General features: G+C 40.8%; 1 protein-coding gene and 1 pseudogene across 3 annotated transcripts in view; one reads left to right on the top strand and one right to left on the bottom strand.

The window, feature by feature from the left end:
* The first annotated feature begins 1,414 nt into the window (after window positions 1-1,414).
* FAT3 (FAT atypical cadherin 3) overlaps window positions 1,415-20,895 on the top strand; it is a 532,147-nt gene continuing 512,666 nt past the window's right edge. For all 3 annotated transcript variants that reach the window (XM_064365390.1, XM_064365391.1, XM_064365392.1), the window contains exon 1: window positions 1,415-4,706. In XM_064365390.1, coding sequence (XP_064221460.1) covers window positions 1,415-4,706 — 3,292 coding nt within the window. The remainder of the gene's footprint in view (window positions 4,707-20,895) is intronic.
* On the bottom strand, window positions 15,205-15,726 carry LOC105711893 (phosphoglycerate mutase 1-like; annotated as a pseudogene).

Genomic DNA, 20,895 nt, shown 5'->3' on the forward strand with positions numbered 1-20,895 from the left:
CTTCTCTGACCCACAGTTTTCTAGTATGTCTTTGGGTAAAAGAGTACCTGTTACTTAGGATTGTCATGAAGATTAAATATAACAAAGTGGAAAAATGACTGATACGGTGTGTACGTCATTGCATGCCTGCAAAGAAATTCATTTCCTATCTCCTCTCATCTTCACGTTCCCTGTAGAGGAAGAAAAGGAGAATGTCAAGGGTTTGCAGAGTATAAGACTTGATGGAAGAACTCATATTTGGCGGTTCTAAAAATCTGATCCTTTGGGTCTAAATAGACTTCACTTTTTCTTGTTGAATACCTCCTTTCTCCCCTCTCCTTGATTGATTTTACTGGCTAAAGTAGGAAAAGGTTTTTATCTTTTAACCCATATAGCCATGAAACTGTGGAAACTGTCTAAATTTAATAGTCATTAAGGAAAATAATTGGAAGTATCTCTTGTAATTTCCGAAGTTTTTCTTGTAAGAAATCACTCTTCCCTCCCTTGTTCTGAATAGTTCTGGGTATCACTCCGGTCGTGTAACCTCCCAGGGATTATTGTCCTTGCTTTGTCACTTGACACTTTGTCCATTTTCATGGCATGGCATTATGCATCAACCTTGATCAGCTTTAAAGTAAGCACAATAAAAGATGATAATACCTTAAAGCGTTTTTTAAAAGATCATAATTATAAAAGCGATTATATAACTGTTGATGAACAATATTCATTGAAGAAAAATTAGAAAATGCAAATATGCCACCAAATCCCACAACACAGTTAATCCTTTTTAAATAAAAAGACTCAGTTGCACATAGAGATGTTTATATAAGATGACTCATGCTTGCATACGCTGCTTGATGACCTTTGTTCCTTAGGGTTACATCTTTCACATCTGAAAATGCACATCTTTTATATCTCTATTTTTAATGACTGCATAATATTTTATGAATACACCATGAATTATTGAGTCGTCTATTGAGAGGCATTTAGCATCTCTATTTTTTTTACTTTAAACTGGGCTATAACAGATATTTGTCTAAATATTTGTATAAGATAATTACTGCAAGGACAGTTCTAAGTCAAAGGTAAATGCACTTAAGGCCTCCAATACATACTCCACACTGACCTTCAGAATGTAAGAAATCTTGTGCCAGTGAACAACCTGTCAGCAGCATAAAAGTGTTATTTAAAACGAAGTGTCCCTTGAAAATACTCTTCCGAGATAGGGCTAAATTCTGGTAATCTTGGGTTCCTTATTACCTAGTAGTGGCGAGGTTTCTAATTTTTTTCTCATATTGCTATTTTAGTAAAAAGATTTTATGATAACGTTTTTTAAAGCATGGTTTCCTAATAGTTATTTTCCACTCCTCCCACTTCTTCTAGGGTAATTTATCTTTTCTCTCTCTCTTCCCCTCCAGGATGGAAGTATGATGTGATGGATGTAATTATGGGACACTGTGTGGGCACACGGCCTCCTCCTTCTTGCCTCATCCTCCTGCTTTTCAAGCTGTTGGCCACTGTCTCCCAGGGGCTGCCAGGGACTGGACCCCTGGGCTTCCACTTCACACATTCCATTTATAATGCTACCGTGTATGAGAACTCAGCAGCAAGGACCTATGTCAACAGCCAGAGTAGAATGGGCATCACCTTAATAGATCTGTCCTGGGATATCAAGTACAGAATAGTGTCCGGAGACGAGGAAGGCTTTTTCAAAGCAGAGGAAGTCATCATTGCAGATTTCTGTTTTCTCAGAATAAGAACTAAAGGTGGCAATTCTGCCATACTGAATAGGGAAATCCAGGATAATTATTTATTGATAGTAAAAGGTTCGGTCAGAGGAGAGGATTTGGAAGCATGGACCAAAGTGAATATACAAGTTTTAGATATGAATGATCTGAGACCTCTGTTTTCACCCACAACATACTCCGTTACCATAGCAGAAAGCACACCTCTAAGGACTAGTGTCGCCCAGGTGACCGCAACAGACGCCGATATTGGTTCCAATGGAGAATTCTACTACTACTTTAAAAATAAAGTTGATCTCTTTTCAGTTCACCCCACGAGCGGTGTCATCTCCTTAAGTGGCCGATTAAATTATGATGAAAAGAATAGGTATGATCTGGAAATTTTGGCTGTGGACCGGGGAATGAAACTATATGGAAACAATGGAGTCAGCAGCACCGCAAAGCTTTATGTTCACATTGAACGCATAAATGAACATGCACCAACGATCCATGTAGTCACTCACGTTCCTTTCTCATTGGACAGAGAGCCGACATATGCCGTGGTGACAGTTGATGACCTAGATGATGGGGCCAATGGAGAGATCGAATCTGTTTCCATCGTGGCTGGGGATCCTTTAGATCAGTTCTTCCTGGCTAAGGAAGGAAAGTGGTTGAATGAGTACAAGATTAAGGAGAGGAAGCAGATTGACTGGGAGAGCTTTCCCTATGGCTACAACCTCACTCTTCAAGCAAAAGACAAGGGATCGCCTCAAAAATTTTCAGCATTAAAGACGGTCCACATTGGCAACCCCACAAGAGACACTGTCCCGGTTAGATTTGAAAGAGAAGTGTACGATGTGAGCATAAGTGAATTTTCCCCTCCTGGTGTCGTGGTTGCTATAGTAAAATTAAGTCCTGAACCGATAGACGCGGAATACAAATTATCTCCTGGTGAGGATGCAGTGTACTTTAAAATTAATCCTCGGTCAGGTTTGATTGTTACAGCACAGCCACTGAATACTGTTAAGAAGGAGGTTTATAAACTGGAGGTGACAAATAAAGAAGGAGAGTTAAAAGCACAAGTCACCATCAGCATAGAAGATGCGAACGACCACACCCCGGAATTTCAGCAACCGCTGTACGATACTTTTGTGAATGAAAGTGTTCCAGTGGGAACCAGCGTTCTAACGGTTTCAGCTTCTGATAAGGATAAAGGAGAAAACGGGTACATCACCTACAGTATCGCCAGCCTGAATTTGTTGCCATTTGCCATTAACCAGTTTACAGGTGTTATTAGCACAACTGAAGAATTAGACTTTGAATCCTCCCCAGAAATTTACAGATTCGTTGTGAGAGCCTCTGACTGGGGTTCACCGTACCGCCATGAAAGCGAGGTCAATGTGACTATTCGAATAGGAAATGTCAACGACAACAGCCCTCTCTTTGAAAAAGTGGCTTGCCAGGGAGTTATTTCATATGACTTTCCAGTCGGTGGTCACATCACAGCAGTCTCGGCAATCGATATTGATGAACTTGAACTTGTGAAGTACAAAATCATTTCTGGAAATGAACTTGGCTTCTTTTATTTAAACCCAGACTCTGGTGTTTTACAGCTTAAAAAATCACTGATGAATTCTGGCATTAAAAATGGCAATTTTGCCCTCAGAATTACAGCAACTGATGGAGAGAATCTTGCAGATCCCATGTCTATTAACATTTCAGTCCTACATGGGAAGGTGTCTTCAAAGAGCTTCAGTTGCAGAGAAACTCGTGTGGCTCAAAAGCTGGCAGAGAAACTGCTCATTAAGGCAAAAGCAAATGGGAAACTGAATCTGGAAGATGGATTTCTTGACTTTTATTCAATTAATAGGCAGGGACCACATTTTGACAAGTCTTTTCCTTCTGATGTGGCCGTAAAGGAGGATCTGCCAGTAGGTGCTAACATTCTGAAGATTAAAGCCTATGATGCCGACTCTGGCTTCAATGGAAAAGTGCTATTTACAATATCTGATGGAAATACAGATAGTTGCTTTAATATTGATATGGAGACTGGGCAGCTTAAAGTCCTTATGCCTATGGATCGAGAACACACAGACCTCTATCTCCTTAATATCACCATCTATGACTTAGGTAACCCGCAGAAATCATCATGGAGACTGCTGACCATCAATGTGGAGGATGCTAATGACAATAGCCCAGTTTTTATTCAAGACAGTTACTCAGTTAACATTCTTGAAAGTTCAAGCATTGGTACTGAAATCATTCAAGTGGAAGCCAGAGACAAAGACTTAGGTTCTAATGGTGAAGTGACTTACTCAGTCTTGACAGATACACAGCAGTTTGCCATCAATAGCTCAACTGGAATCGTTTATGTAGCCGACCAGTTGGACCGGGAATCCAAAGCCAATTATTCTTTGAAAATAGAAGCCAGGGACAAGGCAGAAAGTGGTCAGCAGCTGTTTTCAGTTGTCACTCTTAAGGTTTTCTTAGATGACGTCAATGACTGCTCCCCAGCTTTCATTCCCAGTAGCTATAGTGTGAAGGTTCTTGAAGATCTCCCTGTTGGCACGGTCATTGCTTGGCTTGAGACCCACGATCCAGATCTTGGATTGGGGGGTCAAGTGCGCTATTCTTTGGTCAATGACTACAATGGGAGATTTGAAATAGATAAAGCAAGTGGCGCCATCCGCTTGAGCAAAGAGCTGGATTATGAGAAGCAGCAGTTCTATAACCTTACCGTGCGGGCCAAAGACAAAGGGCGGCCTGTCTCTCTGTCGTCTGTTTCCTTTGTTGAGGTGGAGGTGGTGGATGTCAATGAAAACCTCCACACTCCCTATTTCCCAGACTTTGCTGTCATTGGATCTGTAAAAGAAAACTCACGCATTGGGACAAGCGTCCTGCAGGTGACTGCTCGAGATGAAGACTCTGGAAGGGATGGAGAGATCCAGTACTCCATCAGGGATGGCAGTGGTCTTGGAAGATTCAGTATAGATGATGAGAGTGGTAAGTGTAGTATTTTGTGCCAAGAGTGTTGCTTCACCTCTTTTAAATGGCCAGCGTTGGAAGAGTAAAGGGATGTTAGGTCGCTAAAATAGAATGACAAATGAGGTTGCATTTGGTGCAGAGATGACGCACGTAGATGCTTTTCCTTAGAATGTTCTGGTTAGAAGTTCTGTTTATACACTAACAGCCGTGGTTTCCAGTGGGAGTCCCAGTTTGTTTGTTTTGTTTTCTTGCTCAGCACTACTGCTACCAGGTCATCTTTTCACAAGCCTAAGTAATTGTCACTTCTGTTGATTGTACTCCTGACCCTCTCTAAATGAAGGAGTCTGATAAAAGTAAATTACATTTGATTTGGCTTTAAGTTAGGAGTGTGAAATGGATTTTCAAATGGATCTTATATAGGAATCTTTCCCTTTACAGTAAGGCTTTGCAGAAGTGGTATTGTATGAGTTGCTTGGTCTTTTATCTTTCATGGTTTCATCTGGTCCTTGAACAATGGGCATTTGCACTCTGTATGCTCCATTAATATAACGAGGTGTGCTTCAACAAATGTTTTCCTAATGGAATAAATGAGTCTTGCTATGAATTTTATTTATAAAAAATTGATTTTAAGATGTTATTTGTAAGACGAGATTTTTTTTTACATAACATTTTAAAATATGGGGCAAAATTGTTTCAATATTTTCATTGCTTCTGACCTACTTTTTTATTATAGATAAAGATTGGGGTTTTTAAAAAAATACTTGTTATTGTTGCTATTTGTCTTCAAAATGTTCATGTGCCTGGACACGTGTGTATGTCTGTGTATGTGTGTGTTTCTGTTCCTTTATTAGCACTGTACATTTTCCTAGATTTTAGATTGTAGACATCTCAAGTGAGGGGCTGTGTCTTCTCTAGTCTTGTTTAAACGGTAATATTATCACCTTACCATTTTCAGAGCACATTCGTATACATTAGATACTTTCAAACAATACTCGTAGAGTGCTTTTGCTCCTGTAGTCTGCTAAGCTGTCAGAGCAAAATGTCACAGACTGGGTGGTTTAAACAACAGACAGCTACCTCTTATAGTCTGGGCGGCTGGAAGTCCCAGATCAGGGCACCAGCACAGTCAAGATGACTGGGCTTGCCGACTACCCATTTCTTGCTGTGTCCCCACATGGCAGAGAGATCAGGCTTTGCTCTTTTTCTTCTCATAAGGGCACTAATGCCATCATTAAAGCTGTACCCTTAAGAGTTCATCTAAACCTAACTTCCTCCCAAAGGCCCACCTCTATATAACATCCCATAGAGGGTTATAGCTTCAGAGTTTGCATTTGTAGGGGACACATGTATTCAGTTCATAACAGTCCCATTGATGATGATGATGATTTGAACAGGTGGTAGGAAGGTGTCACTAGAGACATACTAACTGTTTATCCATAATACCAGAAAAATGATTTAAGAAACTATATTAAATATTAGGTAGCAAGAAAGCTATATGTACCATCCCAAGTTGAAATGATAACTTTGTATATGTAGGCTCTAATTATGGTCAGTGAAAATTGTAAAATTGATCTCCATAGCTATAGTAGATGGAAAAAGTCAATGTTAGGAAATTTCACCCCTGACTTTGCCACATGCTGTATGTTATTATGTACCCCTTGTAATTTGATTGGAATATATTTCTGCCTTTTAAGTACAAAATGATAAAGGAGGGGAACTAGCCTTTACTGAGTGCCTATTCTGTACTAATACTTTGCTACTCATAATAATGAGTTCATTGGGTACTTACAGTGTGCCAGACACTGTACACAGGGGGTTTTATAGATAGGCCTTATTTAATTCTTCCAACAGTACCATGAGGTTGGACTGATAATCTGATAATTACCAACTCATGAATTGAAGTTCACAGAAGACGTAGAATGTGGGAATGTGGAGCCTACTTTCTTTCTTTCGTTTTTTTTTTTTTTTTTTTTTTGAGACGGAGTCTTGCTCTGTTATCAGGCTGGAGTGCAGTGGTGCGATGTTGGCTCACTGCAACCTCTACCTCCCAGATTCAAGTGATTCTCCTGCCTCAGCTTCCTGAGTAGCTTGGATTACAGGCACCCACCACCATGCCTGGCTAATTTTTGTATTTTTAGTTGAGGCGGGGTTTCACCACGTTGGTCATGCTGGTCTCGAGCTCCTGACCTCCTGATCTGCCCGCCTCAGCCTCCCAAAGTGCTGGGATTATCAGCGTGAGCCACCGCACCTGGCCACGTGGAGCCTACTTTCAAACCTAGCTTTGTGCAACCGCAATATACCTTCCTTTCACCCATCTCAAGTGAAAGGGGTTTCCTTGCATGTTTCCAACTACACTTAATTTTGGTGTTGAGCTAAAATCTGTAAGGCAATGAAGTATTAAACAGATTTCAAAATCCTTGCAACTCTGGGTTTATTGACTAATGGTACTGGTCATTGATTAATCTTCCTGTTTTCTTTATAGTCCCATTGTCTGTATGGCTCTTCAGTGACGAACTTAGCTTTGAGACTCAGGTAAATGTGGGTAGGTAGGTCATAGGAAAAGCTCAAGCTGAATCATTCACCACTGCTATATAGATGACTGCATCAAGCCACACCGAGTTTTTTTTCTTTTTTTTGGTCAGGAATTTGCATTTTGGTTTACTTGATACAGTGAAAAGCAGGAACAATTTGGTGTTAGTGGCCTAGATTTTCCCACAGGTAATTTGCTACAATGTTTCTACTTTGGGTGTTGTTTGTAAAATCTGTGTATTTGCATTTGCTTCATCGTATTCTGGATTATATATTTAAAAAAACTTTTATTGGCCAGTCATGGTGGCCCATGCCTGTATTTCTAGCACTTTGGGAGACCAAGGCATATGGATCTCTTGAGCTCAGGGGTCCCAGACTAGCCTGGGCAACATGGTGGAAGTCCACTTCTACAAAAAATGAGCTGGGTGTGATGGTGCACACTTGTAGTCCCAGTGACTCAGGAAGCTGAGGCAGGAAGATCACTTGAGCCCAGGAGGTCGAGACGTCAGTAGGCAGGGATCACACCACTGCACTCCAGCCTGAGTGACAGGGTGAGACCCTATCTTAAATAAATAATAACTACAAATAAAAATAAAACTTTTGTCATCAGCGATACTAATGCCACTTACATTTTGATATTTCTTCGTGACTTAAAAATCTCTTTCCTATAAACATGAATTCCTTTGAGTTAAAGAGTAGCTAAGTGAGTTTATAAGGTCATATACGCTTTAGAGATATAAGCTGCATCTTGAACCCACATCTCCTCATCCTAATCCCGTGCCCTTTCCTTTCATTACATATTTCTCATTATTTTTTCATAGTTTTAAAATTATAGTAGCAATATCTTTCCTCTTTTATTATTTTGTTCTCTTTCCATCCCTTAGAAAACACAACTGGGTTTTTTTCTATATTGTAGGAAAAAAGGTTTGGGCTTGTTGAAATTTTTTATGAAGATGAGAGTGTCTATATAATCTTTTTTTTTTTTTTTTAGACAGAGTCTCGTTCTGTCGCTAGGTACCAGGTTGGAGTGCAGTGGCACGATCTCGGCTCACTGCAACCTCTGCCTCCTGGGTTCAAGCAATTCTCCTGCCTCAGCCTCCTGAGTAGCTGGGATTACAGGCACGCGCCACCATGCCCAGCTAATTTTTGTATTTTTAGTAGAGACGGGGTTTCACCATGTTGGTCAGGATGGTCTCGATCTCTTGACCTCGTGATCCTCCCGCCTCGGCCTCCTAAAGTGCTGAGATTACAGGCATGAACCACCGTGCCCGGCTGTGTATATAATCTTAACCATCTTCCTTCCTCTCCTCTCACCACTTGTAGATTTTAGAATCTAAGCCCATAGAGCTGATGAGAAATGACTGCCTAGACTTGTTTCCAGGGGATGCGAGGGCTAAAGAGAAGTTTGGCAATTCTGTGTCCAATAAGAGAAGTCATCACCTTCGTGCTGTTTGTTCTGGGTGGGAGCCCAGGAATCTTCATTTAAGTGTTTCGATCATTCCTTCCTCATGTGGTTGGCAAACACTACCCTAAATTTACTTTAGCTTCTCAGACAGTGAGTACCAGATTATATCTTTTATGTAAAATATTTTTTCTTAGTTTTCTGAAAGGCAGAGACTTGAGCTCATGTCTTAGATAAATTTCTTTACTAGTTGAATTTTACAGTCCAAATCTTTTATTATTTATTCATGGTGATATTTTTTTGAATGCCTTCCCAATGGACCAAACATCTGTTCCTGTGCTTCAGTAATTGCAGTGCTTAACATTTTGTGAAACTGCGTATGCTGGGATTAGTTGATACATTTAGTAGTTTTACATTCTTGACTTTCTTGGAGATCTGCGAACCAAACCATACCTTATGCACAGGCATTTAATATATGTTTAATAATGTTCACAGTAAATGGATTAACTGGGGGCCTCCCCAGCTATAGTGGATTTGATCACAATTTAAATCACTAGTCTGGAAGATGCAATTTAGTCATTTCTTTCTTCACAAAGAATGCATTCTTATTCTTTGATACAACAGGGATTCATATTCTTGACTACTCAGAGGTTTTACACTGTTTTAGAAAGAACACAGTGTATATTTAAAAATGTAATTTTCTATAAACTTTTTTGTAAGCTACAAACTTCAGCAATGTTTCACCCTTTCTATTTATCTGAGGTTGATTAAAGAAATATTTAATTGAGATGAACAATTTCCAGTTGGCACTTTAATCATGGATAATTGGGAAGATATTTTGCCGTCCATTATTACTAATTGGGTTATTTCACATGTTTATCAAGTATCTATTATGTGCCAGACACTGTGCAAGGTACATTTTAGGTACTGTTTCTATTTGTCACAGTAATGCAACAAGGTAGGGATCCCTGAGGCTTGCCCAGACAGGGTCACACCTCTGGTAGTTTTCAGAGCTGGTAGATTTGAACTCTAGTGTAACGGACTCAAAATCTCTTGTTATTTTCCCTCTTTTCTCCTCCAGCATCCCATCGTAACCTTGTTACTCATATGAATTTGTCAGATTTTTCTGGGTTATTGCTATATAACAAGCAATTGTGAAATTTCACTGGCTTATGGAAACATTTTTTTCTCGGCCCAGACTCTGAGGGAACATTTGAAACAGCACTGAGGTGAACTGGATTGACTTAGGATCTGGCCCACATGCCTTTGCATTCCAGGACCCAGGCTGAATATCACTATCTGGGATGTGATATTCTCAATGTGAAAGACAGGAGCTCAAAAGGGCTGGTGCAAACTTGCAGTGCCTCTTAAAGCCTCTATTCAAAACTGACTCATGTTCCATCAGCCAAAGCCGGTCATGGGACCAACCTCAGCACTGTGGGGTGGAAAAATAATATTCCTTGTTACTTCCTAAATGTTTGTGTCCCCACATAGTTCTTGTTAGAACCTAATAACTAATGCATAGTTTTAAGAGGTGGGGCTTTTGGGAAGGGATTGAATCACGAAGACTCCAACCTCACGAATGGGATTCATGTCCTGGTAATAGAGGCTCCAGCTAGCTCCCCTGCTCTTCTGCCATCCGAGGACACCTAGCAGGCGCCATCTGTGAGGAGCAAGCCCTCCCCAAACACTCCTGACATCCTGGAGGTTCCCACTTCCAAAACCGTAAGCAATATATTTCTGTTGCTTACAAATTACCCAGTGTAAGGTTGCAAGGTATTTTTTCATAGCAACTTAAACCGACTATGACACTCCTCCAACAGGGGAGAAGGAAAAAGGTGTGAATAATTACTGAACAATAGAATAGCATGACATAGCATATGACACCTCTCACAGTTGTCTTCATAAGTTGATGTTAATTGAGCACTACCTATGTGTAAGGCACTGGGTCAGGCACTAGGGACGCAGAGAGGCACAGGTGTAAGACATAGGTGTCTGAGCGATCAGAATGCAGATGCGAGAGACGAGGCTGATGACAGTGGCAGCCGTGGTTAACATCTGCTGAGCACCATCTGTTTGTGTGCCAAGTTCTATGCAAACTGCTTTAAACAGTTGGTCTCATTCACTCATCCCAGGAGGTACGGACAGTTACTTTTTCATTTTTGTGTATCTGGAGTTATAAGGGAAGACTCACAGGCCCAGTGCCTATGCATTTACATTTACCTTTGTTTGTATTGAGGCTCCTGAAAGCATTTCTGCAGCAATATCTGAGCTCACAGTGCTGTTTATTTCAAATGTTTTCATAGAACTAGCAGAGGCTTAGGAGACCTAATGTACACTCTGAATTCAAATAGACAAACCAAAGAGGCATTTCACACACATTAATTACTGCCAAGCTAATTACTGTATATTGTGAACAGATTATTCCAACAATAAATAAGTATAACTTTACAATTATATTCAGAGTTGGGCTAGCTCTCTTCCATTTGCCTCTCCAAATCCACTCTCACCCTTCTTTCTGCTCTGTGCCCAGAGGCTCCTTGGCCAGTGGACTCTTCTGCTGTGTGACATCTTTTGGTCAGGGTATTCATCCCTTTGACTCTTTCTACACTGGTTACTGTGGGCTGGATGCATTCCTCCACGGATGGGTGGTAACCCTTCCTTGCTGTAACTAGCCCTAGATTACCGCACTATTTTTGTTTTTTTTTGTTTTACTTCTTTAAACTCTGTCCACTCCTTTGTAAATAGTCAATTTATTAAATGTTCCTCATTACCCAGTTTGAGTATGCCATCTGTTTTCTGCCAGGACCTTGACTGATAAAATATTTTTCTTATTTAAATATGTCTAAAACAAATTTCAAGTTTTAAAATATTTTGAATACTGCGATTTTCTAGCAGTTCCTACTACAGTTTCTGTAATACTGCTTTGATGTGTTGGTACATTTCAGTACCAACAGCAGAGAGATAATATCCAGTGCTTTCATTTTACACGGTGAGAAAGTGAAACCAGAGGGCCGCATCTTCCCATCTAACTTACGCTCTCCACATCTTTTCTACCATGAAAGGACAACTTTAGTTTTGCTAAAGCCCCTGTGCCACCAGACATAGAAAAAAGGGGTTTGGCCGGATGGTAGGATAGCAGGATCTTTCAAGCTCTCAAACATTGTGATGCTGTACTTTGATCTTCCACGAGGAGAAGGGTTTATTTCAGCTGGTGGTCAAGGAAAGAATAAAGGCAAACAATTGAATAGCTTTTATTTATTTATTTCAATTGAAGAACTGTTCACCAGCTGCCAGTGCTGAGTCTGATACTCTTCGGCCAAAGTCTCTAATCATCATAGTCAAGAGTGGGTGAGTGAAAACCAAGAAATGGAAGAGCTGTATTGTTTGAAAAAAATGAGGAGCTCTTTGCTCTTGAAGAAACCATTAGCTTCAGCCCAGATATTTAAAAAGGTGATTAATTCTTACAGTGGCATCTCTTGCATAATGTAATACAAACTCCTTTTGTGTCATATTCAGAAGCACCAGAAATCATATTTTGTCTTATGGCTCGTTGTTAATCTTTCCAACTTCTTTTCCCCAAACTTGCTTGGTAACTCCTCTTTGACGAGTTAAGGAGTAAGACTGATGTTATTTGGTGGCTTTGGTGTAACTCATGACAAATCCAGACTAAATGGTGTCCCCGTCCTCATTCTTTTTTTGAGATGATATTTTTACTCCCGGCCGTCTAAATCACAAGAGGCTTATTGCATTTTGGCCCAGGCTTGCCCTTAAATTTTCCCCTTGAGACCAGAGCAAGCAAGGAGAGGAATGAAGTTATGATCAAGTGACAGCAGAAACTTTTCTTGGCTCTAGACTTTTTGACCATAATTACTTGAGAGAGAGAGAAAAAATAATGTTTCCCTGAGGAGTCCTACAACATTCCACTGAACTCAGTAGTTGTCATGTAAGCCAGGTGGGAGAAACGATTAGAAGCTTCTGGAAAATAATGAACAACATGTTTTTATTACTTTTCAGCAGGTACCTTCTTCTTGACCTTTTCTTAACTGTTGGCTGACGGCAATTTAGGTTTTAATAGAGGACTGTTGGTTCAAATCTGTAATTATGTCGGCATTGTGTGTCAGGCTTGAGCTGCTATTGTCCTTGTGTAACTAGTAAATGAAAAAAATAATGACAGTCATAAAGAGGTAATCCAAATAGGTTGGGAAACCTACAACCTGGAAACTTGTGTGGTCTTTTCTCTGTGAGCAGTCTTCCTTTTATATTTAATAATAGACATTTTCAGTTGCTTACTGGCCCACCAGGTCAGGGTCCTTATTTCCCCCATTCCAAGAGATGCTGCATTGTTTTTATTTCTTCAATTATCAAGCAGTGAAATTCCAAGATCCTAGTAAGCAGAGATTACCAAAGCTACCAGATGATTGCTCTATATATCTGTGGCTCTCCAGAAGGTAGCAGGATAAATTTACTGCCCTTCATGACTTCAGATAGCTTGCATCTCATTTCAGTCTTCTAAAAATGGTTTTCTGCTAGTGTTTTGTATGCATGTTCAAAAGATACTTTTATTTATCATTACAGTTGGAAGAATTATAGAGTTTGATAAATATTTATGTGATGCCACTATATTCAGTGTTTCATTGAAAAGAAAATGAAATGAAAATTAAAACGGGCTGTAGTCTGTTTTTCGCTTGCCAGTTTTTATGAAAGCATGTCTTATTGACAGAATCTACAAAGAGTTGTATGTAGGATTCAGTTCAATTTATATTAAATTCTGGGCATTGGTATACAAGTTATTGAATATAATAGGACTCTCCAAATTTTCCCATTGGATGTTGTAGGATTTAGTGGCTCTTCTGGGCCACTCTTTGTGATTAAATTCACAGATTTTCATTTGCATAACATAGTTAATATTCTAGTTGGTTTTAAAGAACAGTATGCTGGTGAGAATAATACTGAGTAAAATAACAGATTGAATATGAAAAGTCTTGAACTAAAAGTGAATAAAAGTTGAAAGAATTAAAATAAAAGGCCACGCATGGTGGCTTATGCCTCTAATCCCAGCTTTTTGGGAGGCCAAGGCAGGAGGATCGTTTGAGCCCAGGAATTCATGACCAGCCTGGGGAACAAAGTGAGATCCTGTCTCCACAAAATAAATACATAAATAAATAAGTAATAAAAATTAAAAAATCAGCTGGGCATGGTGGCGTGCACCTGTGGTCCCAGCTACATAGGAGGCTGAGGTGGGAGGATCACTTGTTCCTGGAAGGTTGAGGGTTCAGTGAGCCATGTTTGCACCACTGCACTCCAGTTTGGGTGACAGAGTGAGACCCTATGTCAAAAACAAACAAACAAACAAAATTAAGATAAAAGTTTGAGGTACACATACCCTAAAAGATATGGCAAATGGTAAAAAAACGAGTCAATGTAGTCACCTTCAAGGTGTGTAAAATAGAGTGCAAATGATTTTTATAATTTGTTTCTTCCATTTGCTTCCTCACAAGCCTGCCTCTCTTCCTTTCCTCCTTCCTTCTTCCTCTTTCTCGAGTTCTACTTCTTACTTGTCTCGTTTCCACATTTATCATGTGCATGTTCTCTGTTGGTATAGTGCTTTGCACTGAAGATGATGTATAGATGATTTATTTTATTGCACATCACTCCTTTATTATATTGATCTGGAAAAAGAATTTAGTACAGCTGTGCTCCAGTGAACACTGGGCCCCTGTGGCAGGGCCACGCAACCAGAACACGATTCAGAAATCAGTTAGTGAAAGACACGCTTGGACAGGACCAAGAGGCGTTTCACTGCCGTGAGACTAGATTGGGGAGGGATTCTAAAACACAGCAGGAGGCACTCCCACCCCTCAGAGGTCAAGGAGCTTATCCCATATTGGTCTGAGGAGTGGCTTTTTCTCTGATGACCACATGTGGGACTATTTCAGCTGCCATGAGAAACCCCAGAAGGGTTGTTGTTTTGGATTATTTATATGTGCTATACTTTTAAATACACTATACTTTTATAATAGTAAATGTAACACATACACTCAAGTCAGGATCGATCCTAACCTTCTAGAACCAGCTTCTCTGGGGTCAGGGAGGAAACGTTGTTGGTCACGTCACCATGCAGGTTGCATTCATCTTCCACAGAAATTACTAGAGCCCCCAGGCAATGGTCTGACTCAGAAGACCACAGGACTGGCTCCAGGGACAAATAGGCTCTCTTGCTTCTCCCCATTGCTCATGGCTTACCATGGGTCCTCCTCACAGATCCTTAGGAAACAAAGCACTGGCAAAAACCAGAGTTACTACCTTTCAACTCTCTTGGACAAGAAGAGCTTTTCCTCAGCTTGGACTGAGAACCCGTGCTCTAGAAGTGTTATTCTGACTAGGTTGTAAAGGGAGTGGGTGCAGGAGGCAAAATGGCCAAAATGGAAATGGGAGCTACCAGTCCCTGTCTGCAGCTATAACTTAAGATGCCTACAGATGTGGTGAGTGTGACATGTGCAGGAGGGAGGTGCAGAGGGACGTGACAGGCAGAGAGGGTGCTCCTGGGGACAGTAGCCTGTCCGCCGGCCTTCACTTCTTGACCTATCCCTGGGCAGCCACAGCCTCCATGGCTTTACACACAGTCTCTCCCTCCCCCAGGAACTGCGTGTGCCTGATGGGCTCCAAGTCATTGTCCAATTCATAGACAATGGGAATAGCAGTCGACAGCTTCAGCTCCATGATAGCCTCTTCAGATACCTTCCAGATGCTTGACAGTGGCTGGAAGGCTGTTGGCATGGACTGCAGTTACTACCCATTTCCCCTCTTTGATCTAGGGAGCTATTTCTTCATTCCAAAGGAGCAGCGCTTTGGCGATAGTGTCCTTCAGCTCTCACAGGAGGGCAGCTGATCTTCAGTGAAGTCTGCATACCTGTGATCCTTATTGATGTTGCCGTAGAAAGGATGATTGGGCTTTATAGGATGGTGGTGGGACGTCATAGGAACACCTGCAGATCTTTACCTGGGCCTCACCATGCTTTGCAGCAGTTTCTGCTTTATTGAGTCTGGTCAGACACACGTAGTGTGCTCATTATAGTGTCAGGTCCTCATTACTGGCAGCCACATCTGATCAATGGCCTCCAGCGCTGCCCAGAGGGTCCAGATCACTCTATTCTACAGTGAGGTAAAGCAGAGGTCACATTCATAGCCAGCATCTCCCAGTGCCTGCCTGTGGTGCTTTGCCTCCTCGTGGCCCATTGGGCTCAGGTTGGCATTGTACCAACCACTGAAGCGGTTCCCCAGGTTGCATGTGCTCTCTCTGTGGTGGATCAGCACCAGCTTGTAGGCAGCCCTAGTGGCTCGCTGGGGATGTGGTGCCAACTCATAGAGATGATTAAATCAAGAACTGGTAGTAAAGGCTGGGCATGGTGGCTCACACCTGTAATCCCAGCACTTTGGGAGGCCAAAGCAGGAAGGTTGCTTGAGCCTAGGCATTCAAGAGCAACTGGGCAGTATACTGAGACCCTCTAAATAAATAAATAAGCTGGGCTTGGTGGCACACTCACCTGTAGTCCCAGCTAGAGGGGCAGGGGAGGGCTAACATGGGAGGTCACTTAAGCCTGGGAAATTGAGGCAGCAGTGAGCTGTGATCACGCCACTTGGGTGACAGAGTGATACCTTGTCTCAAAAAAAAAAAAAAAAAAGCTGGTAGTAGAGACAGAAAAGCACGTAATGCCATGTAATTGCACACCATGTGATACAACGTAAATGAGTGTCCTCTACTGATCATTTATCATATTCACCGTGGCCTTAGGCTCATCCTGTGGCATTGTGGGATGAGTTCTGCAAATTCCACCTGAAGACACGACAGTATGAAGGATAACTAGAGGATTGAAGTGAGTTGATAATGCTATATAAGCAAGGCTTAATTGCCAAGGAATGCCTAATCTTAGGAATGAATCCCAGTTTTCTGGGCCTTGAAGCTCATACTATTTCGAATGCCTGCTTTGAGAAAAATAATAAGTTGTAAGAACAAAACTGCATTTGTTTAGAACAAGGAAAAATATCACAGCAACTTAAAAATTTGAAAGTCAACAAATATGACAGATATCACAAAACTCAGAAGACTAAAATAGTATTTTTTTTTTTGTTATTAAATGCCTGACACACCTCTCTAATGCTTTCTTTCCTACCTTTTTGGGTTGAAATTTGGTCTGATTGCCTCTCCCTAGGATAACGATTTTGTAATCATTGCCATAGAAAATAAGAAAGATTATTTAATTTTTTTCCAGTGTAGTTGACTGAAATTTGCTTTTGTTATTGAGAATTTAGAAATATTTCTCCCAAGTCACAACTTGTTATTTAGTGATATGTCAGTTTTTAACATTGTGTCAAATTTGGAAAAACCTCTATCAAGTTTCTTTCTCATATAAATTGTTGTAGATATTCTTGATATTAGTAATACTGCTACAAGACTGTGCTCCATAAACAAAAAAACCCTACTGCTTTCTGTTTCCATGAGTTTTGTGAACAAAAGGAAAAACTTACAGTGCATTTTTAACTTGTTTGCTACATCATCCAGGATAGAACTTTCGTTTTGACTCTGTAGGCAAGAACCACATCTAACGACAAGTTTACACGTCTAATCATTTGATAATTTTCCTCGGAGTAGCTCCGGCTCTGTTCACTTTAGCCTAATTTCTCCTCCATCACTGCCATAATTCTACTGCCACTCACCTCAGATTATATTCATATGGGTGATACAAGTTTTGGTTTTTCGCCTCCATGCTAAAATCCTGGGTATCTCAGTGCAATGGATAGTGAGAGTGTTTTTGGAAGCCATTTCTACACTGAAATGGCTAACAACTGTGTGTGTGTGTGTGTGTGTGTGTGCGCGCGCGCGTGCGCGCACATATATATATATGGAATTGAAGATGAGTCATATAAAAAAAATCTCACTAAATGCAAGCTAAATGTATTCTTTTCTCAATTCTCTTTTAGACAGATCCCTATACTGGCTGCAACCACTTCACGTGATGTGATGTAAAATGTGATCAAGGGGAAAGAGAATAGAAATTTTGAATTGATATATTTAAAATATATTTTGCAAAATTTATAAAAATGTAGGACCATGTGAATCATTGCTAGGATCCTCCTTGGGGCTTGGAAGTGTTGGTTTTAACAGCTTCATGGTTAAATCTGCATCTACCAGAAATATTGGTAAATGCACATTTTTCCGAAAGAAGTATTTAATGTGATTAGAAGAAGTGATTGGGCTGGGCCAGGCCACAGAGTCTAGTCCTGATTATAACGTTGATGCCAAAGACAACCAGACCAGGTTTTAGGTTGCCACTTCTCTTGTGTATTACTGAACCAACAGACAAATGGTGCAAACTTGGACATAGACCAAGTTTGTATGTGAATGGATCTGACTCTTTGGTGTCTCTGTGCTGCTTGGGGAAGTGCCCTGGAAATTCTGTATCTAAAGCAGCCTTTGAAGAGTAAGAAATCTGCAAGTTCTTGGGAGGCTGAGGTGGCAGATCACAAGGTCAAGAGATCGAGACCATCCTGGCCAACATGGTGAAACCCTGTCTCTACTAAAAATACAAAAATTAGCTGGGCATGGTGGTGTACACATGTAGTCCCAGCTACTCGGGAGGCTGAGGCAGGAGAATCACTTGAACCCGGGAGGTGGAGGTTGCAGTGAGCCGAGATCTCATTGCTTTTTCAGAGCAGTTGGCTGTTGAGAGAATTGCATTGTTTCTTGGGCTCACTCTTTTTCATAAAATCTCTTTGGGAATTCACCAGTAACAACATACCAGCATCCAGGAAGCACATTAAAAGGGCCCCTGTGAGCTGGCTGATAACTGTCCCAGAGTTCTTTCACTCAGACTCGTTCTCCATATTCTAAAAGCGCAACTCGAGTGTTTCCCCTAAATGAGAAGGAGTTTCATTTAACCATAATTCGCACATTATTGTTGTAATTTACTATAAATAACCTTATTATAATCTACGTATCAGCAGCATGTCTTGGAATCCCTAGCTTCCATCCCTGTGGGCTGTTGGTTTGGTAGGGTGTTTCTGTTTTCACTGACTAAACCCTAGATAAAGCACCATAACTACTAAAAATAAACATTATTTTGAGGTCAGCTTTGAAAGGAAGTTCTTTACTTGGACTATCTAAGTATGAGCTCTGAGGTTGTGAATGGTCTGTGAAGATGGAAAGGAAGGTTAGTTTTCTTCATGTATGTTGGTTCTCTGTCCTCATATGTATCACACATCAGTCCCTCATGCTGGGTAGAGTTAAGTATTTCCTTCTTATACCCGAGGATGCTTCTAATAGAATGTTTGCTTAATGAGTAAACTGAATGAGCCTTGAAATAAAAACACAGGTATTAAATATTGGATAACCATTTTATGCAATAATGCTCTAGATACTAAACTATCAGGCATATTCTTTCTTTCATCTGACTGCTAATTTATCCTAGAAGGTAAGCAATCAGAAGTGGAGTGAGTTTGGGTTCTGTTTATGGCCGCAAAATTCAGTTTCACAACTGAGATAGTGTAGGCACTCAAGGGTGATTATGCTAACTCAAAATTCTGTGTTCTACAGGAATACGGCATGAGTCAACGTGGATAATAATAACTTCAGCTCATTTAGAACTTCATAATTTGGTAAAATATGCTTAAGAACCAGGATGTAAGCAATAATGGCTATTGGGAGCCTTTTAGAGTTTGCACTGATATCCATTAACGCTCTTTTACCCAGTCCCTCCTTACTTTCACTTTGCACACAATTCTAATAAAATAGATTTCCTGATAAACAGTCCTCCGGAATTTTAGAAATTGCAAAGTGGAGATATTGCAGTAGATTATCATACTTACAGCGATGAGAAATAACCCCGTAAATCAGGCAGCAGAAGAAAGAAACCACTAACTTTCATTGTGTGTTTTTCTGTGCCAGGTGTTAAATAAGTATTCACTCATTTTCTTTTTACAAGAATTCTCTAGGGTAGGTACTCTGATGAGTCACATCTTACGGATAAGGAAACAAAAACTTGAGTTTAAATTTCTTGTCCAAGGTTTCACAGTTTGTGGTGGAGCTGGGATTTGAGTGAGTCAGGTCAGCACTAGAGCCTGAAGACTTAATCATGGCACTTCAGACATTTTCTGGATAAACAGCACTAAGTACCTCCTTTACGGCATTAAGCCCAAGAGAGGCTCAGTGGCTCATGTCTATAATCCCAGCACTTTGGGAGGCCGAGATGTGTGGATCACTTGAGGCCAGGAGTTCAAGACCAGCCTGGCCAACGTGGTGAAACCACGTCTCTACTAAAAAATATAAAAATTAGCCAGTTGTGGTGGTGCACGCCTGTAATCCCAGCTACTCAGGAGGCTGAGACAGGAGAATTGCTTGAACCTTGGAGGTGGAGGTTGCATGAGCTGAGATTGTGCCACTGCACTCCAGCCTGGTTGACAGAGCAAGACTATATATACCCTACCAACACAAAAAAGGGGGCCTTTAAGTCCAAAGGGTGCTCATCACTTCATTCCCATGCAGTGTAATAGCTAAGTGGTCATTGTAATGAAGTCAGAATCATTGTCAAGGCCCAGGTTTCCTAGAGAGCAGAACATGAAGGAAAAGTTACAGTACATGATAATGTTTTGCTAATCACAGGGGAGCAAGAGTGAGGAAAAATAAGTCTTATAGGATGAAAGGGAGACCACTTATAAACTGGTGAGTTTTAAAGTCGATCACAGCTTCTGAACAACACTCAGCCTGTTTTCAGTCACTCTGCCTGTCTCCAGAGAGGGCACTGAGAACCACTGTGTTTTGGACCGTTTAGTCTGAGGTTGGAAGGAAAGGTAAGCAGTGTCTCTGCTACCTCCTACCCATTTCTGGCCTTTTATTGGTTAAATCTGCCACATAGGGCATTAAGGCACAAAACTTCTGAGAAGTACTAGTAGGAAGCCAGTACTTTTGTGGGCACCGTCTAGTCAGCGTTCACATTACCATCTCTCTTTTAGCGATGAGTACTGGATTGGGGGCATCCTTATTCTTTTGCAGGAGCGGAGAGTTATTTTCAGGGAGTAGGGTGAACAGTCGATGTTTAGGTGGTGCAGGTTGGGCTGAGCAGATCTTGGTGATGCATAAACTGGACTTGGGAAGAGACGTACAATGCACTTTGGAAAGATTTTTTAAATCAAAAATAGAAAACTAAGCAAAGCAAAACAAAGCCCATAAAATTATGAAGACCATCTGACAGGCTGCTCAACTACTTGGAAAACTCAAGT

The sequence above is a fragment of the Aotus nancymaae genome, unplaced genomic scaffold, assembly GCF_030222135.1.
Source record: "Aotus nancymaae isolate 86718 unplaced genomic scaffold, 86718_ANA_hifiasm-v0.15.2.pri h1tg000059l, whole genome shotgun sequence".
NCBI lineage: Eukaryota > Metazoa > Chordata > Mammalia > Primates > Aotidae > Aotus > Aotus nancymaae.